Source organism: Sturnira hondurensis, unplaced genomic scaffold (genome assembly GCF_014824575.4).
Source record: "Sturnira hondurensis isolate 20B ecotype Veracruz unplaced genomic scaffold, ASM1482457v3 Scaffold0004136, whole genome shotgun sequence".
Classification (NCBI taxonomy): domain Eukaryota; kingdom Metazoa; phylum Chordata; class Mammalia; order Chiroptera; family Phyllostomidae; genus Sturnira; species Sturnira hondurensis.
This window is the reverse complement of record NW_028076767.1, coordinates 30290838-30309652: the sequence shown is the minus strand read 5'-3', so window position 1 is coordinate 30309652 and position 18815 is coordinate 30290838. Positions and strand designations below refer to the sequence as shown.

Genomic DNA, 18815 nt, shown 5'->3' with positions numbered 1-18815 from the left:
TTATGTTAAACATTGAACAAACAAAACTTACCCATATCTTCAGAGTCAGTCTGAGGGTTTTTTAGATAGAAGTGTAGTGGTCTGAAATTGTTACCCACTGAAGTTATGTTGTCTTTTATGCAGTTACATGGGAACAGTAAGAGTTCAATAAGGGTATTTGAAACGGAAATTATTGGGGAAGGTACTACTTCTCTGTGAGTTAGGTTTTCCTGAGGTACGCACATGTTATGAACAGTGCACAGGAGACTTGACCTTCAGGACATTCAGGCACTTTTTCAGCCTTCCAAATATCTATTATAAAAATTGCTAAAATAAAATTTCTCCAGTGTTCAATTTTTATTATTGTTATGGGGGGAAATCTCAATTGTGGCCCTGTTCTTTAGTAGAAGAATGTATAATGCTGGGAAGGAGAGAGAGAAAGCAAAGGAAACAATTGCTCAAGAACCCTTTAGTTCCTTCTGGCTGTGTGCCGGGTGCTAAGTGTTTGGGGGCACCCTGCCTTTTAGAGGCAACTTCATTTTATTTTATTTTTAAAAAATAAGCCGACATTACCAGTATTGCCACAATAAATTCAATTAAAAGGGAGAAAATTAAAATTAACATTGATTTGATCAACAGATATTTACTGTGCATCCTGCAAAGTGCAAAGCCTTCAGCTACATACGGGAAAGTAAAAAGATTTGACATAAATCTTGACTTTGGGGAGCTATGGAACTAACAGGGAAATTAAGGTTTGAAGACGACTGTAAACGAGGTTTAGGAAATGAGTAAGTTCTGTAGGAATGAAAAAGACTTGAACCTTGGCGGTCAGCCCACTTGGCTTTGCATCCCAACTTCATTTCTGCTGGATATTCTCAGTCAAGCCTCTGAGCTTATCTGTAGATTAAGGAAAGAAATGCCCGCCTCATGGAATTGCTGGGAGGTTAAGATATTTAAAGCTGAGAGGGTTTTTTATCTCCAGATTTGTAATATCTAATTTCCTATTCAGTACCCTTTTTGATGTCTCAAAGCTGTTTTAACCTTAAGTCTATAACCTGAATTGTTAGCTCTCTTCCAACATGTTTTCTATTTCCAGGAGTGTCATCAACAGGCTGTCCAACCAGAAATCTAAAACTCACCCCCCACTTCTTTACTCCATTATCCAGTCCACCCAGAGTTTATTTTTACACCATAAATTTTTGTTCCTCGCATTAGTCCATTTACCTCCATTGCCGCCACCATTGGTCAAAAGTCCATCATCTCTCTCACATAGGTGAGTGTTAACAGCCTTTTGTCCATAAATCTGTTCTCTGACTGTCCCATAACCAGCCAGAGCAAAATATTTAAAAAATATACATGAATCACTTTTCTGCTTAAAACTCTTCAATGAATTTTTATTATCCTTAATCTGCAGATACAGGCATATTTGTCTCACCCTTGTTCTGCTTTGCTCATTATTATATTCCGAAGGCTTAGCATAGTACTTTTTCATCATAAATGCTCGTGTACTTAAGGGATGAACAAAGGAAGGAATGTATGAAAGAACCAAATCAGTGATGGAGAAATTTAGGTTGTCCTTGTGTTTCCTTCCTGTTAGGCTGCATGTGGTTGTACATACATACATGTTTAAAGAGAAGAGTAAAATTCTATTTTTGAATAATGTTAATCTTGATGACTTCTTCCTATCTTTTCACATCCCCATTTTATCCCCAGCTCACCACCCTTCCCTTTCTTCCTTGCACCATCTTATTTATATGAAGTTTCTGAGCTCAAGAACCCTGTTACCTTCTCCCTGTGTAGTTACTGAAGGCCGACCATTTGAAATTCATGTGAATGGCTTGCTTACTGTAAGCAGAGTATTCAGTATGTGTGACAGTAAACTGAAGCGTGGCGGGGTGGGGGTGGTGCAAAACTGCTAGTTGTCCCCCCAGGGGAGAATCAAGTCCACTAGCTCATAAATTGGGTTCCAGCTCGTGCGGCACCAAAAGCTGCCAGGGTCGGTCAGACAAGTACTGGAGAATCTCCTTGAGTTTCATTAGTGAATAGTCTCGCTTTGCTCTTCATGGAGAACCTCAAGGCCTTAAGAGAGCAGAGGAGGACGGGGTGGTAAGAGGGTGGTACATGGGCCCATAAATGGGAGTTGGGGGATATTTTCCATGTGAGTCGGGTGGTTTCCAGGGAGAAATGAGACCTCATTTTGTAATGTCATGTCTGCCCATGAGTTGGCCCTCAGAGGCTGGGACTCAACCACAGCTTCTATAGTTTTTGTATTTTAGCAAAAGCTAAGAATGGAAACTAACCCTTTTTTTTTTTTCAGTTTTGTTAAAAATTGTAATTTACATACATATACACCCCAGATGGGAATTAACAAAATGTTAATACTATACGAGTTAATGTCTACAGATTTAGCATTTCAAGTCAGAGGAGTATTGATGGATAGACAGAGTTTTTATCTCACTAATTTTTTTGCATTTTCTAAATTCTCTATAATGCACTTGTATTATCTTTATGATAGGAAAATATTATTTTTAAAAACACCCCATATACTTCTAAAGACTGAGCTCAAAATGTTTATACTTATTAATTTTCATTGTCACTGTCAAAAGAAAGGAGGCTACTGTTTTTTATTTGCTTTTGTGAGTTCTTTTTAACTGGTTCCTGCTGATTTATTTCATCTTCGCTTGTCTTTTTCTTTTTTGAGCTTGCTGTTAAACCTGAGTACTTTTCATCTGGGGAATGCTTGAGTGGTTTTTGATACATGATTCTTCCATCAGCTGAAGCTGATTCTTCGTCTGCTTTGGCAGCCTTTATTTCTGCTCTAATTTTCATGACTTCTTCAGCTGACAGGTCTCCCTTTTTTAAAACCACCACTTGAGGCTGGTCATCTTCTTTGTCACTGTGGTCACCATCTTCATCTGGAAGCTGAGGCTGAATTCTCTTCATCTCCACCGTGGGCCCTTCCCTGTAGCCAACGCGCTCCTCAAAGCAGGCCAGGAACGCCAGCTCGGCTGGCCGCACATAGGACACCTGGTTCCGGTTAAAGGGGAAGGCTCAAGACTAACCCTTTAAAGATAGGTTTCTTCATATTAGTTTTCACTAAGGAGCTATGGTGTAATAATAATTTACATGTGTTTGGTGTTTCTGAGCCCTTTCTGGAAGCTCTCTCATTTGATCTCCTCAGTCTGCAAGTGCAGTTGGGCAGGTTTTATGAGTGATGAACCGAGCTGGAAGAAGCCCAGTGAGGTCCTATAGCCAATTAGGGATTTGAGACCGGTTCTCCACTGCTTGTTTCATCACCCCATTGCATCTAATCCCAGTTACTAAAGTTGTGTTGATCTTACAAACTTACTAAACGCATAGTAGAAGAACTTCGAGATCCACAGATAAAGGGTGGCTTACAGGTTTAAAACATCAAGCAAAAGGAAAAAAATGCCTATAAAGGAATATGAAGACTGAAGAGAGAATGTTTTCGTCAGAGAAGCTAGGAATTTAAAAGTTCAGTATCGTTTCATTGAAAGTCATAAATAACCTGGGGACAGTATTTCTACTGGCTTCAGCTGTTGTCTGTGCTGTTCTGGCTGCTTGCGTGTGTACACACATACATACCCTTATCCATCTTCCTAGTGTCTCACTGTTGTAAATGCAGGCATGCAGCCACCCCAGAAAAAGCCAGCAGTTCCGCAGCACAAAGGACCTGTTCCTTGGGAAGAACAAAGGTTACAGTAGAAAGTGTCTGCTTTCTGGTTTTTTTGCTTAGTATGTCTGTGTGTGTTTTTTATACTTAACCAATATTAGGTAAAGAAATTAGATTACCATCACTGTGATGGTTTTATAAAACCAAAGAAATAAATATTTGGAAGTAATCTTAAAACTGTTTTGGGCCCTGGCTGGTGTAGCTCAGTGGATTGAGCGCGGGCCTGCGAAAAAGAACCACACGATCGCGGTTCGATTCCCAGTTAGGGCACATGCCTGGGTTGCAGCCAGTTCCCGGCAGGGGACTCACAAGAGGCAACCATACATTGATATTTCTCTCCCTTTCTCTCCTTCCCTTCCCCTCTAAGATAAATAAATAAATAATCTTTTTAAAAATATACTTTATTTATTTTTTTTTAAAACTGTTTTGGTTCACTTTTTAGTAAGTAAGTACTTGAACAGTTTTGTTGTTTTCTGGCCATTTAAATTTGTACTTGTGGGACTCCGGAGTTTAACAGAGGCAAGTTACAGGAGTTTTGTGGATGGAAGAACTCATACATAGATAATACATGGCACTTTTGATTTCATGTATTAAAGGGGGGGTATCACTGATTGTGTTTATTAAACTCCCCAGTAGAGCATTAATTCCCATTCCAGTCTCTCGCTCATCCTCTTAAAGCTTTAAACCACTGAAACCGTGGTCATAACGAGTCATCTCTTCTGGCTTATTTTCTTTGTGTATGGTAGTTAAACTCCTGCTTAAATACAGCATTGGGAAACGTGCCGTCATCATACATGTGTCTCCTAGAGCTCTCAAATAGGCACAGTCCTGAACATTCATTAGTTCACTGAAGCCTTACCACAAACCTGGGAGGTGATTGCAGTTATCTCCATTTTCACAGTCTGGTTGAATGTCCACTCCTCCAGCCCTGTCTTTGGGCAAGTTACTTAACTCTCCTTTAGTTCAGTTTCTTCATCTGTAAAATGGTGATAATGACGTTCTCGCTTTTGTGTGGTGAGAATTAAGAGAAATCCGCATAAAGCACATAGTGAATGTGCGTATCTGGCTGACAGGTAATGAGTGATTGTAGACGTTAGCTATTGTTACCTTACTAGTGGGGTTGCATGGCAAAAGAAATCACTGCCACAAGAATCAGAAGTTTGGTTTCTGGTCCTTGCTCTGTTGTTAAGTATGTGGCTGGGGGTTAAAAAAATATTTCTTTCTGAGCCTCAGTTTTCTTACACCAACTTCATTTTAACCCGTTCATTTGGAAGTAACTTCAAATTTATGAGAGACCAAAAAAATAGTACAGATGTGACACTGACGGTGTATACAACAGAAATCAAAATAAATTGGAGCGTATCAGCATGAAAAGTTTTGTGCATCGAAGAGCACCATCTACAGAATGAAAAGGCAGCCAGTAGGGAGAATATATTTGCAAATGGTATGGAGGGGTGTCCAACCCTTTGGCCTCTCTGGGCCGCATTGGAGGAAGAGGAGTTGTCTCGGGCCACACATGAATACATTGCAATACATAACCATGGGGGGAAATCTCATAATGTTTCAAGTTTTATAATTTTTGTGTTGGGCCACATTCATAGCCATCCTGAGCCACATGCAGCCCACAGGCCGTGGGTTGGACACTGCCGTGGGGATTAATAACTAGAACAGATGAAGAACTACAACTCAACAACCAAAAAAAGAAGAAGTCCAATTTAAAAAATAGCCAAAGAACTTGAATAGTTAACTCTCCAAAGAAGATAGAAAAAAACCCAGTAAGCACATGAGAAAATGCTCAGCATCCCTGATCATAAGGGAAATGCAAATCAAAACCACTTCACACCATTAGGATGGCTACTATAAAAATAAATGCTGGCAAGGATGTGAAGAAACTGAAGCCCTTGCTCCATTGCTGATGGAAATACAAAATGATGTTGCCAGTGAGCAAAAGACTATGGTGGTTCTCAAAAAATTAAATATAGAATTACCATATAATCAGCAGTTCCACCTCTAGGTACATACCCAAAATGAATGCAAAGACTCCGAAAAATATTTGTACATCTATAGCAGCGTTCTTTATGACAGCCTGAAAGTTGAAATAACCCAAGTGTCTATTGACCAATGAATGGGTAAAAATGTGGTCTATATATACATAGTATTACTCAACCTTAAACATATGTATACTGAGTGAAGTAAGCCAACTGTAAAAAGTCAAATATTCTGATTACACTTAAATGAGGTACCTGGAGTAGGTACCCAGGTACCTACCTTCTCAGGCTCCCAGGACAATAAAGTGGTGGTTATAAGGAGCTGGGGGAGGTGGAAGTTGATGTTGAATGGGCATGGTGTTTCAGTTTGGGGTGCTGAATAACTGGGGAGATCAGAGGATGTGATGGGTGCACAAGAAGTGAGTATACCAAAAAAAATGCCACTGGCCTGTATACTTAAACATGGTTAAATTGGTAAATCGTATATATTTTACTACGATTTGTAAAAATACATGTTTTAACAAATGAATAAAAAGAACATTTGTGTTTCCTTTACCCAGATTTACCTATTGTAATATTTTACCCCATTTGCTTTATCATGTGTGAGTATGTACTCCTTTTAATTGATTTTAGAGAGGGAGAGAGAGAAACATCAATATGTTGTTCCGCTCATGTATGCGTTCATTGATTGCTTCTTGTACGTGCCCTGACCAGGGATCAAACCCACAACCTTGGCGTATGGGGACGATGCTCTAACAGCTGAGCTACCCGGCCAGGGCCGGGGTGATACACTCTTGAGTGTACCTGACCTGCCATCTAAATTCCAGTTTTATCATTTGATCTTGATAGTATTGTCTTTTAATAGCATTGCCCACCCTTCTCCAGTACAGGATAGGGTAGGACATTGTATTTAGTTGTCTTTTGTCTTTTATAATATTGATGTTTTTGAAGAGCACAGTGTATCTCCCTGCCCTGCCCCCCACCTTTTAACAGAGTCGTGCTTGGTTGGTTTGTCCCGTGTTCCCTAGTGATTAGATTGAGGCTACACAGTCTTGACCAGAAAACTGCACAGGTGATGCTGTGTCCTCCTGAGGTGATGACCTCTGGAGACTCAATACATTTTTCATTAAATACAGAGTAAGAGGAATCAACAAATGTTACAGGAATCTCAGAATGGTCGAGTATTTATTAAACTTGTACCTGTATAGAATAAATTAAGGGGAAATTAACTGATTTTTATTTTTAAATTTAATGAAATCAAGTGTATCTTTCAAACGGTGGTCAGGGGTCAACTGGTAATTGAATAGGGTCCCCCAAATGATTTGGATTCATGTAGAATGACATTGAACTTTGATGTGTGAGAGCAAGTCTTTATTTCCTTCCTGGTTTCATCAAGTGGTCTATACTCTTGGCTTTGCCACCATTCCAGAGCCTTTTGGCTGTAGAAAGCTGTGAAAAGAAAGGTACTGGTTTTGCCAGCTTCTATAGAATGTGTGGATAGTAGTGATGCTATGGGGTCTGTTCTCACTGCCATCTTTCCCTTCCAGGTTATCCTAACTTTAGCTGAGGAGGTAACAAGCTACTTTGAAGAGTAGAGTTAGGATTAACAATAGGTTTTGATTTATGTTAAGGGAATCACTGTGACACCATTGGTATACATTCACTGGTTTAACAGGTAGGAGAACCAAAGGCATATTTAAGGCCATTGTTGTAAGGTGATTTTTCTTTCTTCCCAAATGCTTTTAAAAAATGATTCCTGGGCCCTTGTGCCTTTTGTTTCTGCAGTGTAAAGAAAAGCAGCCTGAAACAAGGTCTTAACACCCCTCACCCCCAGCTGCCTCTGAACACGGTGACTGCCAGATCTCCAAACATCAAGTTCAGCTTTGTTCGCCAACCTGTCTGACATGTCGGGACCCGTGCCAAGCAGGGCCAGAGTTTACACAGACGTTAATACGCACAGACCCCGGGAGTACTGGGATTACGAGTCACATGTGGTGGAATGGGGGTAACTGCTTCCTTTTACTTCACTATGCTCACCCAAGGGCCTGACTCTTGTGGGTTTGTTGAGTAATTTATGTCAGAAAACCTCACTGGCTGTGCATTTATAAACCTCAAGATTGAAGTCTGATTTGAGTTTTCTTTTGCAATGAAGAAGCAAGGTATTGCTTTGACAAATTAACAGTTTTGATGGGCTTATTTAAGAATCGTTTCAGTCTTATTTTCTCTGATTTATATATTCTGTATACAAAGCGGATAATCGGGAGTTGCCTGTCCACTTGCCTTAGCTAAGGGCTCTGCAGTTAGGTGAGAATACTTTAAGAGACTTCGAAAACACCAAACTCTTACGTAAAATGTTTTTTGAGGTCAGAGAACCGTTGTCCCATGATGATTGTGAAGGATGAAACAGTTCTCCAGGAAGGTGTCTTCTTTCTAATGGGAAGCAAAATTAAACCCTAAACACTTGCCTCATCATGAGACTGGGCATGTGTAACATGGAATTCAGCCCAAATTCCATCTTGAACAGTTGACTCTGCCCAAACAGCTGCGTTTGCCCTCCTGATTCTCTGTGCAGTCTTGTTTGGGTGTTTGCGTTTCTTGTCCTAACATGGTATGTATGTAATTGATCAGGTCATACTTTTTTGTAATAAAAGCATTTTGACATTCAAATGCAAAAGAAAACCATTTGATAACTTACAGCCTACATTTTATATCTGTCCGTATATGATGTCCATGGCCTGTAAGTGGATAAATATAAGCTCCTAAAATTGTTGTGGGTGTATTTTAATCATATTTGGGTATATTGCCCTTGCCTGAGGATGCAACGTGCTTTAAGGACAGCATCAAGAACCAGTGGTACAATACCAATAAATGTTACCATATTGATAAATGTAACCATTCCCTTTATATCACAGGCTTTGGGCTCTAGGAGTACCTCTGTTTTACAGAAATTTCAGCTACTCTATGCAAATTGAGTGCTTTGCACTAAATTCTGTTAAAATGGCACCGAATACCCCTTTTGAGTGTTTGTCGTGGTGCTGTCTGGTTTGCTTTTGTTTTCTGTGCCTACCCATAGGAGGAAAGCTCAACTAGAAATAAGAGTCCTCTTCCCCCGCACCTTCCTTGGTTATTGCGCTGTTCATTGTCCTTAGTACCTTTGCTTTCTCTGTTCATTTACTTTCTTTTTAGCTGCTTGAGGAAATGAATGGCTGGTTGTTTCATGTTGGATTCTCAGTGTTTCCAGCTGAGAGTAAAGAGAATTTAGGCCTCACTAAATGGACCATGTTTGTCATTTAGAGAAAAGTTCTCTAACTTGTAAGCAGAGGCAGAGAGAAAATGTTGGCGTTTTTTTTTCCCTCTGATGTTTAGTGCTCATGGAAGAAATATGGGCAAAAGTAGAGGAAGGGACCCTCTAACTAGTTCATTACCTGTAGCCTAGTTTGCAAAACTCCATTATATGCACTGTCCTCAGGGCTTGCCTTGGAGGACAGGTGTGAGGGAGGTCAAGACTATACATTTGAAAGGTATTTTTAATCTGCAAAAAAAAAAAAAGCCCATAACTGTCAGCTGCTCCCAAAATGTGCTTAATTGAAATATTCTTATAATGTGTTTATTTCCTGCTAAGTGCCAACACTGGGACAGGCAGTAGGAGACAGGAATATATAAAAATTGCTTTCCAAGGGAAAGCTGTCTACTGTTGGAAACAAGTATACATAATGAACCCTAAAACAAGCTGTCTCTGTGTGGGGTGTCAGAGATGTAAACAGTGTGGGGCTGAAAGGATGTGGAGTGCACACACACATTTTTAATTGGCCCAATTAAAAAATACAAGGAAACCAATTTAGGAATTATGTGAAATACCTCTTACTTCTTTTATCCTTACTGGTAATACAGTTTTATTAGTTCAATTAGTGCTTGATAATTTGAACTGCTTAAATGATTGTGACTTTGACTCTCTGTTCACAGAAATCAAGATGACTACCAGCTGGTTCGAAAATTAGGCCGGGGTAAATATAGTGAAGTATTTGAAGCCATCAACATCACAAATAATGAAAAAGTTGTTGTTAAAATTCTCAAGGTTAGTACAAGAAGAGAGAGATGATAATTTCAGGGAAATTTGGAATTTAGATGTGTTTTAAGTAATAGTGATTGCCTTTTTAAAGTAGCATTTGAAAGTGTTTTTGGAGTGCTTCAATACCTTTATTTTATTGTGTTCTCTGAAATCAACAGAGATTATCTTCATTTGACAGGTCAGGAAACTAAAGAAAGAGAAGTGATTTGACGTAGTCATATAGCTAGGTTGTAGCAGAGCAGGGGCGGGGATGGCGGTAATAAAGGTTGTCTTTTAAGTCTGATGCTGATTTGGTGCCTCATATTAACTTTATCTATGTTTAGTTATATTTCATGCTTTTTTAAAAAGATTTTATTAGTTTATTTTTAGAAAGAGAGGGAAATATGAATGTGTGGTTGCCTCTTGCTCACCCCCTACCAGGGATCTGGCCCACAACCCAGGAATGTGCCCTGACTGGGAATTGAACTGGCGACTCTTTGGTTCACATCCACTGAGGCACACCAGCCAGAGCTAGTTATATTTTGTGCTTTTGTTTTCAGTGAATTGTTACCTCTATTGTGTAAGGATCAGCATTTAATTTTAGAGAGAGTGGGGAAGGGAGAGAGGGATCAATGTGCAAGAGAAGCATCTGTCAGCTGCCTCTCGAGCGCCCCCAACTGGGGACCTGGCCTGCAACCCAGGCATTGTGACCTGACTGGGAATGTAACCAGCAGCCTTTCAGCTTGTAAGACAAGGTCCAACTGACTGAGCCACACCAGTCAGGGCATGGCTCAAAGTTTTTAAAAAATACAGATTCTGATTGAGCACATCTACGTAGATCCTGGGAATCTGTGTATTAAAAAACCCCAGGTTATTGATCATCAAAGTTTAATAGCTAGTGATCTTATTAATGAAGAAATGATACAAATTTAAAACAATTTTTGAGAATTATGTTTAGTGTGTCAGTAGTCTGAGGTGACTGGCACCCCAGGAAAGAGCTGCATGGTCTGATATGGTGGACGCAGGTCCCATGTGGCTTTTGAGCATTTGCAGCGTGGCTGGTCCCAACTGAAATATGCTGTAAGGATAAAATATACTAGATTTAAAAGGCTTCATACGAAAAGAAAGGGAAAAGAGAATATAAAATTTCTCATTAGTAATTTTTTATATTGATTTACATGTTAAAATAAGATTTTTGAATATATTTTGTTAAATAAAATTAATTTTGTCTGTTTCTTTATCTTTTTTAAAATATATATGTGACTTGCATTATATTTCTTTTGGACCAGCACCATTTTAGACTGTTTAGGAGGAAGGTTTGGTGGAGGAGGTACAGTTGGATCAAAGCCCTCCTCAGAGAAATGAAAACCATTTCTGTCCCAGGACAGGTGTGGAAGTGATGGGTGAGGACAGAGGGGTGTGGGTGACGTGCTGTAGGGCCTGCAGGGTGGTCGTTTTAGAATGGAGAGAGGGCAGTGCTGATCACGAGGCTAGGTAGGTGTTACATCCCCTCAGATTCTGAGTTCTTTTCATATATTTCATTTGATTCTTGAAACAGTCATACGGGATAGGTACACTCTTTTTTGATCATTTTACACATAAGGAAAGCCTTAGACGGGTTATTACCTTTCCCACAGATACACAGCTAGCAGGTAATGAAAGTAGGATTCGCATTAGGCGGTCTTGACTTCAAGGCCCACATTTACCCCACAAGTTTTTGCGGCACAAAGATGGTTTGGCTGTTCTTATCTTGGTCCTGTTTCCCTCACCCCTGTTGGGTGTTTATAGACGTACAGGATGGACCAGGAAAAGCCCATGTTTCAACCTAATTGGTAAGAAGGTTTTTCAAGATATCCCCTAGTCCTATTACTATTTATAACCCTATTCTGTGTAGTTATAAAAAGTTAACATTAAGACTGATGATTGAAATTAAAGGCTAATTCTGCAGAGGAGGTCTGGTCTTTGGAATAGAAAGTTGTTTGTTTGTTTTTTTTTTTTTCAATTCAACGTTTGCTAGGTAGCCTACAGAGTGCCTTGCAGAGGGTTGGGAGAAGGGGATTCACAGATGAGTCTGAAACGTTTCCTTCCTTCAAGGAGCGCGCATACTAAGCCATTTATGTATTACATTATCTGTTGAAGTACGTTATTTCACTGATGTACTTTTACCCTTTTAGCCAGTAAAGAAGAAGAAAATCAAGCGTGAAATAAAGATTTTGGAGAATTTGCGAGGCGGCCCCAACATCATCACACTGGCAGACATTGTAAAAGACCCTGTGGTGAGTAGAGTAGATGCTAGCAGGGCCCACCAGGGCTGAGGGTGTTTGACCCCCAGAGCGCAGCCGGCCCCTCTCTGTTCCCCCATCTACCATTAAGTGCTGCTTTGAAAGTGCTTAATCAGTTATAGCATTTAACCAGCTTGGGTCTTTCTTTCAAAGAGACCTCCACCCACAGACTATTTCTTATTCTTCTAGGCTAAGAGACTGGTAGCACTGGAAACTGAAATGTGTTAATCCATTTTGCAAACTCAGGTCCGATGCCGATGGGCGATGGGCGCATTGTCGGGCTGCCTAGAGCCTGGTGAGACTTCAGCTCCATGTCTTCTGTTTGAAATCCATCCCCAAAATGACCTAAGTGTGGTGATGATCAGAGTTGGGAGGGCTCGTAGCAATAGAGGGTTTCCTACCACTGAGGCAAGGACTGCCAAATTCGCCACGTAGCGTCCGCAGACACTGTGCCCGGTAAAGCTGCCGGACTGTTGCTAATGTGTTTTTTCTTTCTCTTTTCCCTAGTCACGAACCCCCGCCTTGGTTTTTGAACACGTAAACAACACAGACTTCAAGGTATAATATGTATAACCAACCATTTCAAGTTGTTAGGCTTTTAGACCACATAGAAGGCCTTTTAGGGATGTCATTATTAGAAGAACTTCCTTCTAACTTGCTTAAAAAGAGCTTTTCATCTTCATTGTTAAATTTTAAGGTAGAGATACTCCTGTACAAACTGCCAATTTCCACATCTTGGTATTTTTGCCCTTTGACTTATTGTGTGTTCTCTTTGATGACCAATATGTTTACTTCTCACCACCTTTACTATTCACTTAACACTTTCCACTGATGTCAGACTTAATGAAAGCAATAACATATGTTTAGTCAAGATCTGGCCAAGGGCATTTCACTTTAAAATGACAGTGTTCAAGAAGGAATGTATTGTATGCAAAGCAAGGTCTGCTTATACCTTAGGATTCCTCAGAAACTCTTGGCTCTAGGTCTGAGAGAGGAATGGGTGGGTAAGGGTGGCGTCAATTCTGCTATAACACACACCTTTACAGCAGATTTCTCTTAACTTCCAGCCCATCCAGCGGCCTACTTCAAACAGTTCTCCGTTCTAGTACAATAGAAAAATGTAGGCGCTCTCTTGGGTTTCAAGTTGTAAAGGTATTAACTTGCCTTTGCACTAATTCAGTATCAGAAAATTTTAGGTATCGATAAATGGTTGAATGCTTTTGCTGACATAAGAAAAAAAGAACTTTTAGAATCAAAACAGTAACTTCAAAGAAAATGTGAGATAACATCACCAACTATTTAATGAGTTGTACATTTTTTTAAGACCATAACTCTGGAAACTGAAAAAGAGATATAACAGTTGTTCAAAATTTACTTTCAATTTGGGACACAAATGCTTCTGTCACATTGGCTTGACAGATTCGTCAGCAAGCCGTCTGCATGCCTGCTGGCGGTCTGCAGATGGGGTAGTTCCCCACCACAGAGTCTGTGTGTTTGCCAAAATGCCTTTTATTAGAAGGTCTGGAGGTAAATGAAAAACAGACTCAGTTGCAAATGTCTGTCGGGGCATGTTGCTTACATAAATTGGTATATTCCCAACAGTGGAGTATAGCTTCAGAAATACAAGTTAAAGTAATTCTTGCATTTTGCATGTGGAGTCAAAGACTCAAAGCATCCCTTTAGAGTGAATGTTACGCTGGAGAAGTAGAGACGGATGTAGAAAAAGATCTTGGGACCATAGCAAATAAGCCGAGTCCTGGTTTGAATTTTACTGCAAGTGAGGACGAGAAATTGCCTTCCATCAGCAGTGTTTCGTGGCTTAAATGTTGCGTTTGTCTTTAACAGCAATTGTACCAGACGTTAACAGACTATGATATTCGATTTTACATGTATGAGATTCTGAAGGTAAGGGAACCTTGGATACTAAATATCTAGATTGAACTTCCCTTTGTTAAATAACCCAGATGACTCTTTGTAAAATATTGGGAAAGAAGGGGCTCTTCGTGTAAGTTTTTAATAAGTTAACAATATCAGAATTCTGCTAGTGTAAAGATTGTAAAATGGGATTTGGTAAGAATGTAATTTAGAATGCTGTGGAAAAGGTGTATAGAAAAGAGCTGGGACCCCTTAAATATTTATAATTTCCATCTTGCTCCTATAAAAGTTAATTGTTCAAACTTGTAAAAATAGCTCCTTATGTACTAGCTTCTGGTGTACTTAATTTTACTTAAAATTGAACAAGTAAAACAATAAATTTAGCTGTCAAAGGGTCATTGTCCTAAGGATTATATAAATCTCTGCTCAGAGATTGCTGATTTTGAGTGAGTGGACTTTGGTTTCTAAAGTGAGATTACCAAATACCTTGCTCCTGATAGTCATAAGACCAATCAACTTTATAGCTGAAAAAATTGCTAGGCTGGAGTTTCTTACTAAATGAGGGTTGTTGGCATAAAGCCTGCATTTGAACCTTGGAAGTGTCCTAAAGAGATGATGCCAGTAGAGATATTTGACCTTTCCATTGGCTTATGCAGCCTTGTGGCAAGCAGGACTTAATAAAATTAAGAATATGCTTCATAAAATTAAGGGTATGCCTGCCTGGCCCTGGAAACTGTAGGAATTCAAGTCACCCTTCAAGAAGGACAAGAATTTGGCCAGTGACATCAGCTGACTTAAAAGCTGAAATTAGCAAATCCCAAAGGTTGTGCTACTCGGCTCACCTTAGTTTGAGATTGGACTTGGTTTTCAAGTTAGATTTGATCTCATAAATCAGGAGTTGGCCAACTTATTTACAGGGATGAAGAGTAAAATGTTTGATTTTCTGGTCCGTGCAGTCCTTCTCAGTACTCAGCTCTGCTGTTGTAATGTGAAAACAGTCCCAGACAACATGCAAACAAGTAGGTGTAGCTGTGTTCCATTACCACAAACATCAGAAAGGCTGCAGGCCATGTATGGGCATGCTTTACCCAAGTCTATTGTAAACTCTTAGCTGCTAAAGAATTATTGGTCTATGAATAACAGTTTTGTAGTACAGATGAGTTTTTTTCTTTTGAGAGGCCCATATTTGTGAAAGTAATCCAGGATTTGGGTTAGGGAGAGAAATTGGAAGTGATGCAATTGGTGTACACTTTGGGTCTTTTAAAATAGAAAGGCGGTTGTAACAACTGTATAAGACCGGGACTTTGATGTTCAGGGGCCGTGATTTTGACTTTGGGGTCCTGAGCAAGTCTCTGAAGATGGGCTTTGGGAGTGATTGTTCTCACTGTGATTCCCAGGGGTGTTGTGAGGCTAGAAAGAAAACTATGGAGGAATATAAGTAGGGAACTTGAACTAGAAAATCAGTCTTAGGCAAGCTGATTCTTTTCTCCCTGTTTCTCTCGCAGGCGCTGGATTACTGTCACAGCATGGGAATTATGCACAGAGATGTGAAGCCCCATAATGTCATGATTGATCATGAGCACAGAAAGGTAATGTGATAGACTGGCAAATGTCTTCACTGGCTCCATAGAATGTACAGCCCGTCTTCAGTGAATGAATTAACAGAGAAGAATGTTTGAACCATTATTTATTCATATTTCTAAGAATACTATCAAAGAAGGAAACAGATTAGTGTAGGAGGCAAAACAGTAACTCCCTTCTCATCTGCCTCCTATTTCTTACTGGTACAGTGTGCATAATATTTGCTTTGCATTGCCACGAGGTTATTGTGAGCATTAAGTGCACACCGTTGTGAAATGGATGAAATATTCAGATAATGCTGCTGCTTTGCAAGTGCCATCTAAGTACTATTAATGCGATCTCTGCTCACAACGTGCTTTATAACATTGCAGTTTTGTAAGATAACCAAGCCCACCTTTTACAGGCGGTAATGACTCTGCTGTAAGCTTTGGCAGTGTGGGTGATTTTTCCAACTAAAATTCTGTGGGATTATTCTATAGGCAGGGGATATATACATGAGGCAGGTAATAAAATCTTGTCTGTGAGGGACTTGCCTTTGGGGGAGGCTGGTAGGCTAGAAAGTGAAAAGTGACGTGGAAGAAAAGTAAGTTAGGCATAGGGAATAGCAGAGAATGTTGCATTTTAAACAAGGGGGTGAAAGGAAGATTTCATTGGGAAGGTGATTTGAGAGGATACTTGAAGGGCACAGCCATGCATCCTTGGGAAGAAATATGTCCCTAGGTAGAGGATGCAAAAGCCCTGAGGCAGGAATGTGCCTGGGTTGTAGGAACAGTGATAAGGATAGACCTGGGATTAGAATGACTGGGGAGAGGAAGGAAATGGTATCTGAGAGGTAAGGAAAACCAGATCATGTCAGGCCTTTTCTCTACAGATGCGAGACTTTGCAGAGCTTGAGGAAAGGGTTGGCAAGCTCTCACTTGCCTTTTCAGAAATTTACTGCATATCACCCTAGCCAGGTGGCTCAGTTGGTTACCAGTCAGTGCACTTGCCTGGGTTTGGTTCCTGGTAGTGGTGCATATACAGGAGGCAACCAACTGATGTTTTTCATCTCTTTCTCTGTCTCTCTCTCCCCCCGCCCTTCTCTCTCTCCCCCCGCCCTTCTCTCTCTCTCTCCCCCCTCCCTCTCTCCCCCTCCCTCTCCCCCTCCCTCTCTCCACCCCTCCCTCCCTCCCTCCTTCCTCCTCCCCCTTCCCCCTTGCCCCCTCTCATGCAGAGAAACTCCATACATGACTGGTGGGAATGTAAGGTGGCACAGCCATTTTGGAAAATGCCAGGCTGTTATTTTGTACTTTTTTGGATTCTTTAAAAGCTAAACAAACAGCCCTGGCTCCCCTGATTGGTCCCATTGTCCCATAAAGGGAGGGGTCTCGGGTTTGAATCCCAGTCAAGGCACATGCCTGTTGTGGGATCAGGACCAGGACCACTTGGTGTGTACTTGGAAGGTAGCTGATCGATGTTTCTCTCCCTCTCTTTCTCCTTCCGTTCCTCTAAATAAATAAATAAGCCAATAAATAAATAAATCTTTCTAACAAATCTAAATAGCCCTTGCTAGTGTGGCTTAGTGGATAGAGAACAACCTGTGAACTGAAAAGTTGCTGGTTTGATTCTCGGTCAGGGCATATGCCTTGGTTGCAAGCCAGGTCCCCAATTGGGGGATGTGCGAGGGCCGGTCCATGTTTCTCCCCCTCTCTTTCTCTCTTCCTTCTCTCTCTTAAAATAAATAAAAAAATATTTTTAAAAACCTAGACAAACATACACATGCATAATAAACAATCCTTAGGTCCACACAGAAACCTGTATATGAATATAGTCTGTATTTGTAATAGTTGAGAATTAGGAGGAAATCAGTGAGTAAATGGTTAATCAGACTGGAATGTGTGTACCATGTAGCGTTATTACTGAATAGTATTACTCAGCAATAGAAAGGGAAGATAATGAATGCCACAACTTGGTTGGATCTCTTGCTAAGTCAGAAAAAAATCTCAAAAAGTTATGCTGGTTATTTCATCTATAAAAACATTCTCAAAATAATAATAAGAGTTAGAGAACAGGGGTTGCCACAGGTTAGAAAGTGGAGAACAGATAGCAACAAGGGACAGCTGTGGTGATGGAACAATTCTGTATCTTATGGTAGGAGTTCTCCAAATCTACACATGATAAAATTACGTAGAATTACACACACACCCCAACGTGGGAAACTGGTGAAAGAAAAGGTCACTGTCAATTTCCTGGTTTTGGTATTATACTGTGGTTATATAAGATGTTACCATTGGGGAAATGTAAAGCTGGATGAGGAGTACATAGAACATCTCCAATTCCTGTGAGTTTATAATAATTTTCAAATGCAATGCTTTTAAAAAGGAGCATTCTGGTTGCTGTGTAGAGGAGAGAGGGCGAGAGTGAAAGTAGCTTGACTGACTGGAGAGGGGGCTGTGGCAGTGAATCAGTCGCGAGGTGGTGGTGGCGTGGACCGGGGCAGTAGCGGTGGAATAAGAATCATGGTCAGAGTATGGCAGAGCCAGCAGGATTTGTTGACAGATACAGGGCGTTGGGGAAACAAGAGTCCAGAGTGAAATTTTTTGGCCTGAATGACAAGATCAGTGGAATGACCTTTAATCCAGAAGAAGGGGCAGGCGGTGGGAGAAACAGAATAATCAAAGGTTTAGCCTTTGAGATGTTTGTTAGGTGACCAGAGAGGGAGAGGTGGCTGGTAGGATACGTGGGCCAGCGGATAGGTAAGAAATGCTGATATGCTGTGTATGAAGCCACAGACCAGAAATAGTCGTCTGAGAATACTTGGTAAGAAAGGAAACTTCAGGGATAGCTCCAGAGCGCTTTTGTTAGGGGTTGAAGAGAAAAACTGTAAAAAAATTATACTTTCACCCTGGCTGGTGTGGCTCAGTGAATTGACCACTGGCCTGTGAACCAAAATGTTGCTGGTTCGATTCCCAGTCAGGGCTCATGCGAGGGTGGGTTGCAGGCCAGGTCCCCAGTGGGGGGCTCACAAGAGGCAGCCGATGTTTCTTTCATACATCAATGTTTCTCTCCCATTCTCCCTTCCCCTCTCTCTAAATACAAATAGAATATTTTTTAATTTATACTTTCTTTCATACCTTTTGTTGTAGTACCTTTTGCTTACCAGAACAAGAAAGATGCTGTACCTAGTTAACAGTGAACTTACAGAGACAGTGACGAGAGCAGTCAGGCATTTGTCAGGCACTGCTGCCCACACTTCAGATCACGGTTGTGTTTGGCACAGTGGATAAATAAGGTTGACTCTCGTCCTTGCTAGTATCCTTTCAGGATACATTTTAATAAGGACCATTTGATGTGGTTTTTCTCTTCCTTTAACTCAGCAAATATTTTTA

General features: G+C 40.5%; 2 protein-coding genes across 3 annotated transcripts in view; one reads left to right on the top strand and one right to left on the bottom strand.

The window, feature by feature from the left end:
- CSNK2A1 (casein kinase 2 alpha 1) overlaps window positions 1-18815 on the top strand; it is a 55880-nt gene that overhangs the window by 23611 nt on the left and 13454 nt on the right. The window contains exons 2-7 of one of the 2 annotated variants that reach the window (XM_037044258.1): window positions 7447-7666; window positions 9625-9736; window positions 11884-11985; window positions 12499-12549; window positions 13837-13896; window positions 15372-15455. In XM_037044258.1, coding sequence (XP_036900153.1) covers window positions 7566-7666; window positions 9625-9736; window positions 11884-11985; window positions 12499-12549; window positions 13837-13896; window positions 15372-15455 — 510 coding nt within the window. In that variant the 5' untranslated portion in view covers window positions 7447-7565. The remainder of the gene's footprint in view (window positions 1-7446; window positions 7667-9624; window positions 9737-11883; window positions 11986-12498; window positions 12550-13836; window positions 13897-15371; window positions 15456-18815) is intronic. The other variant, XM_037044259.1, reaches the window with a different exon arrangement.
- On the bottom strand, window positions 2441-3595 carry LOC118985988 (uncharacterized protein KIAA1143 homolog). The gene is made up of 2 exons (XM_037044768.1): window positions 3586-3595; window positions 2441-3029 (listed from the first exon to the last, which is right to left on the bottom strand). The coding sequence occupies exons 1-2, from the start codon at window positions 3593-3595 to the stop codon at window positions 2560-2562; spliced, it is 480 nt and encodes a 159-aa protein (XP_036900663.1). The 3' UTR covers window positions 2441-2559.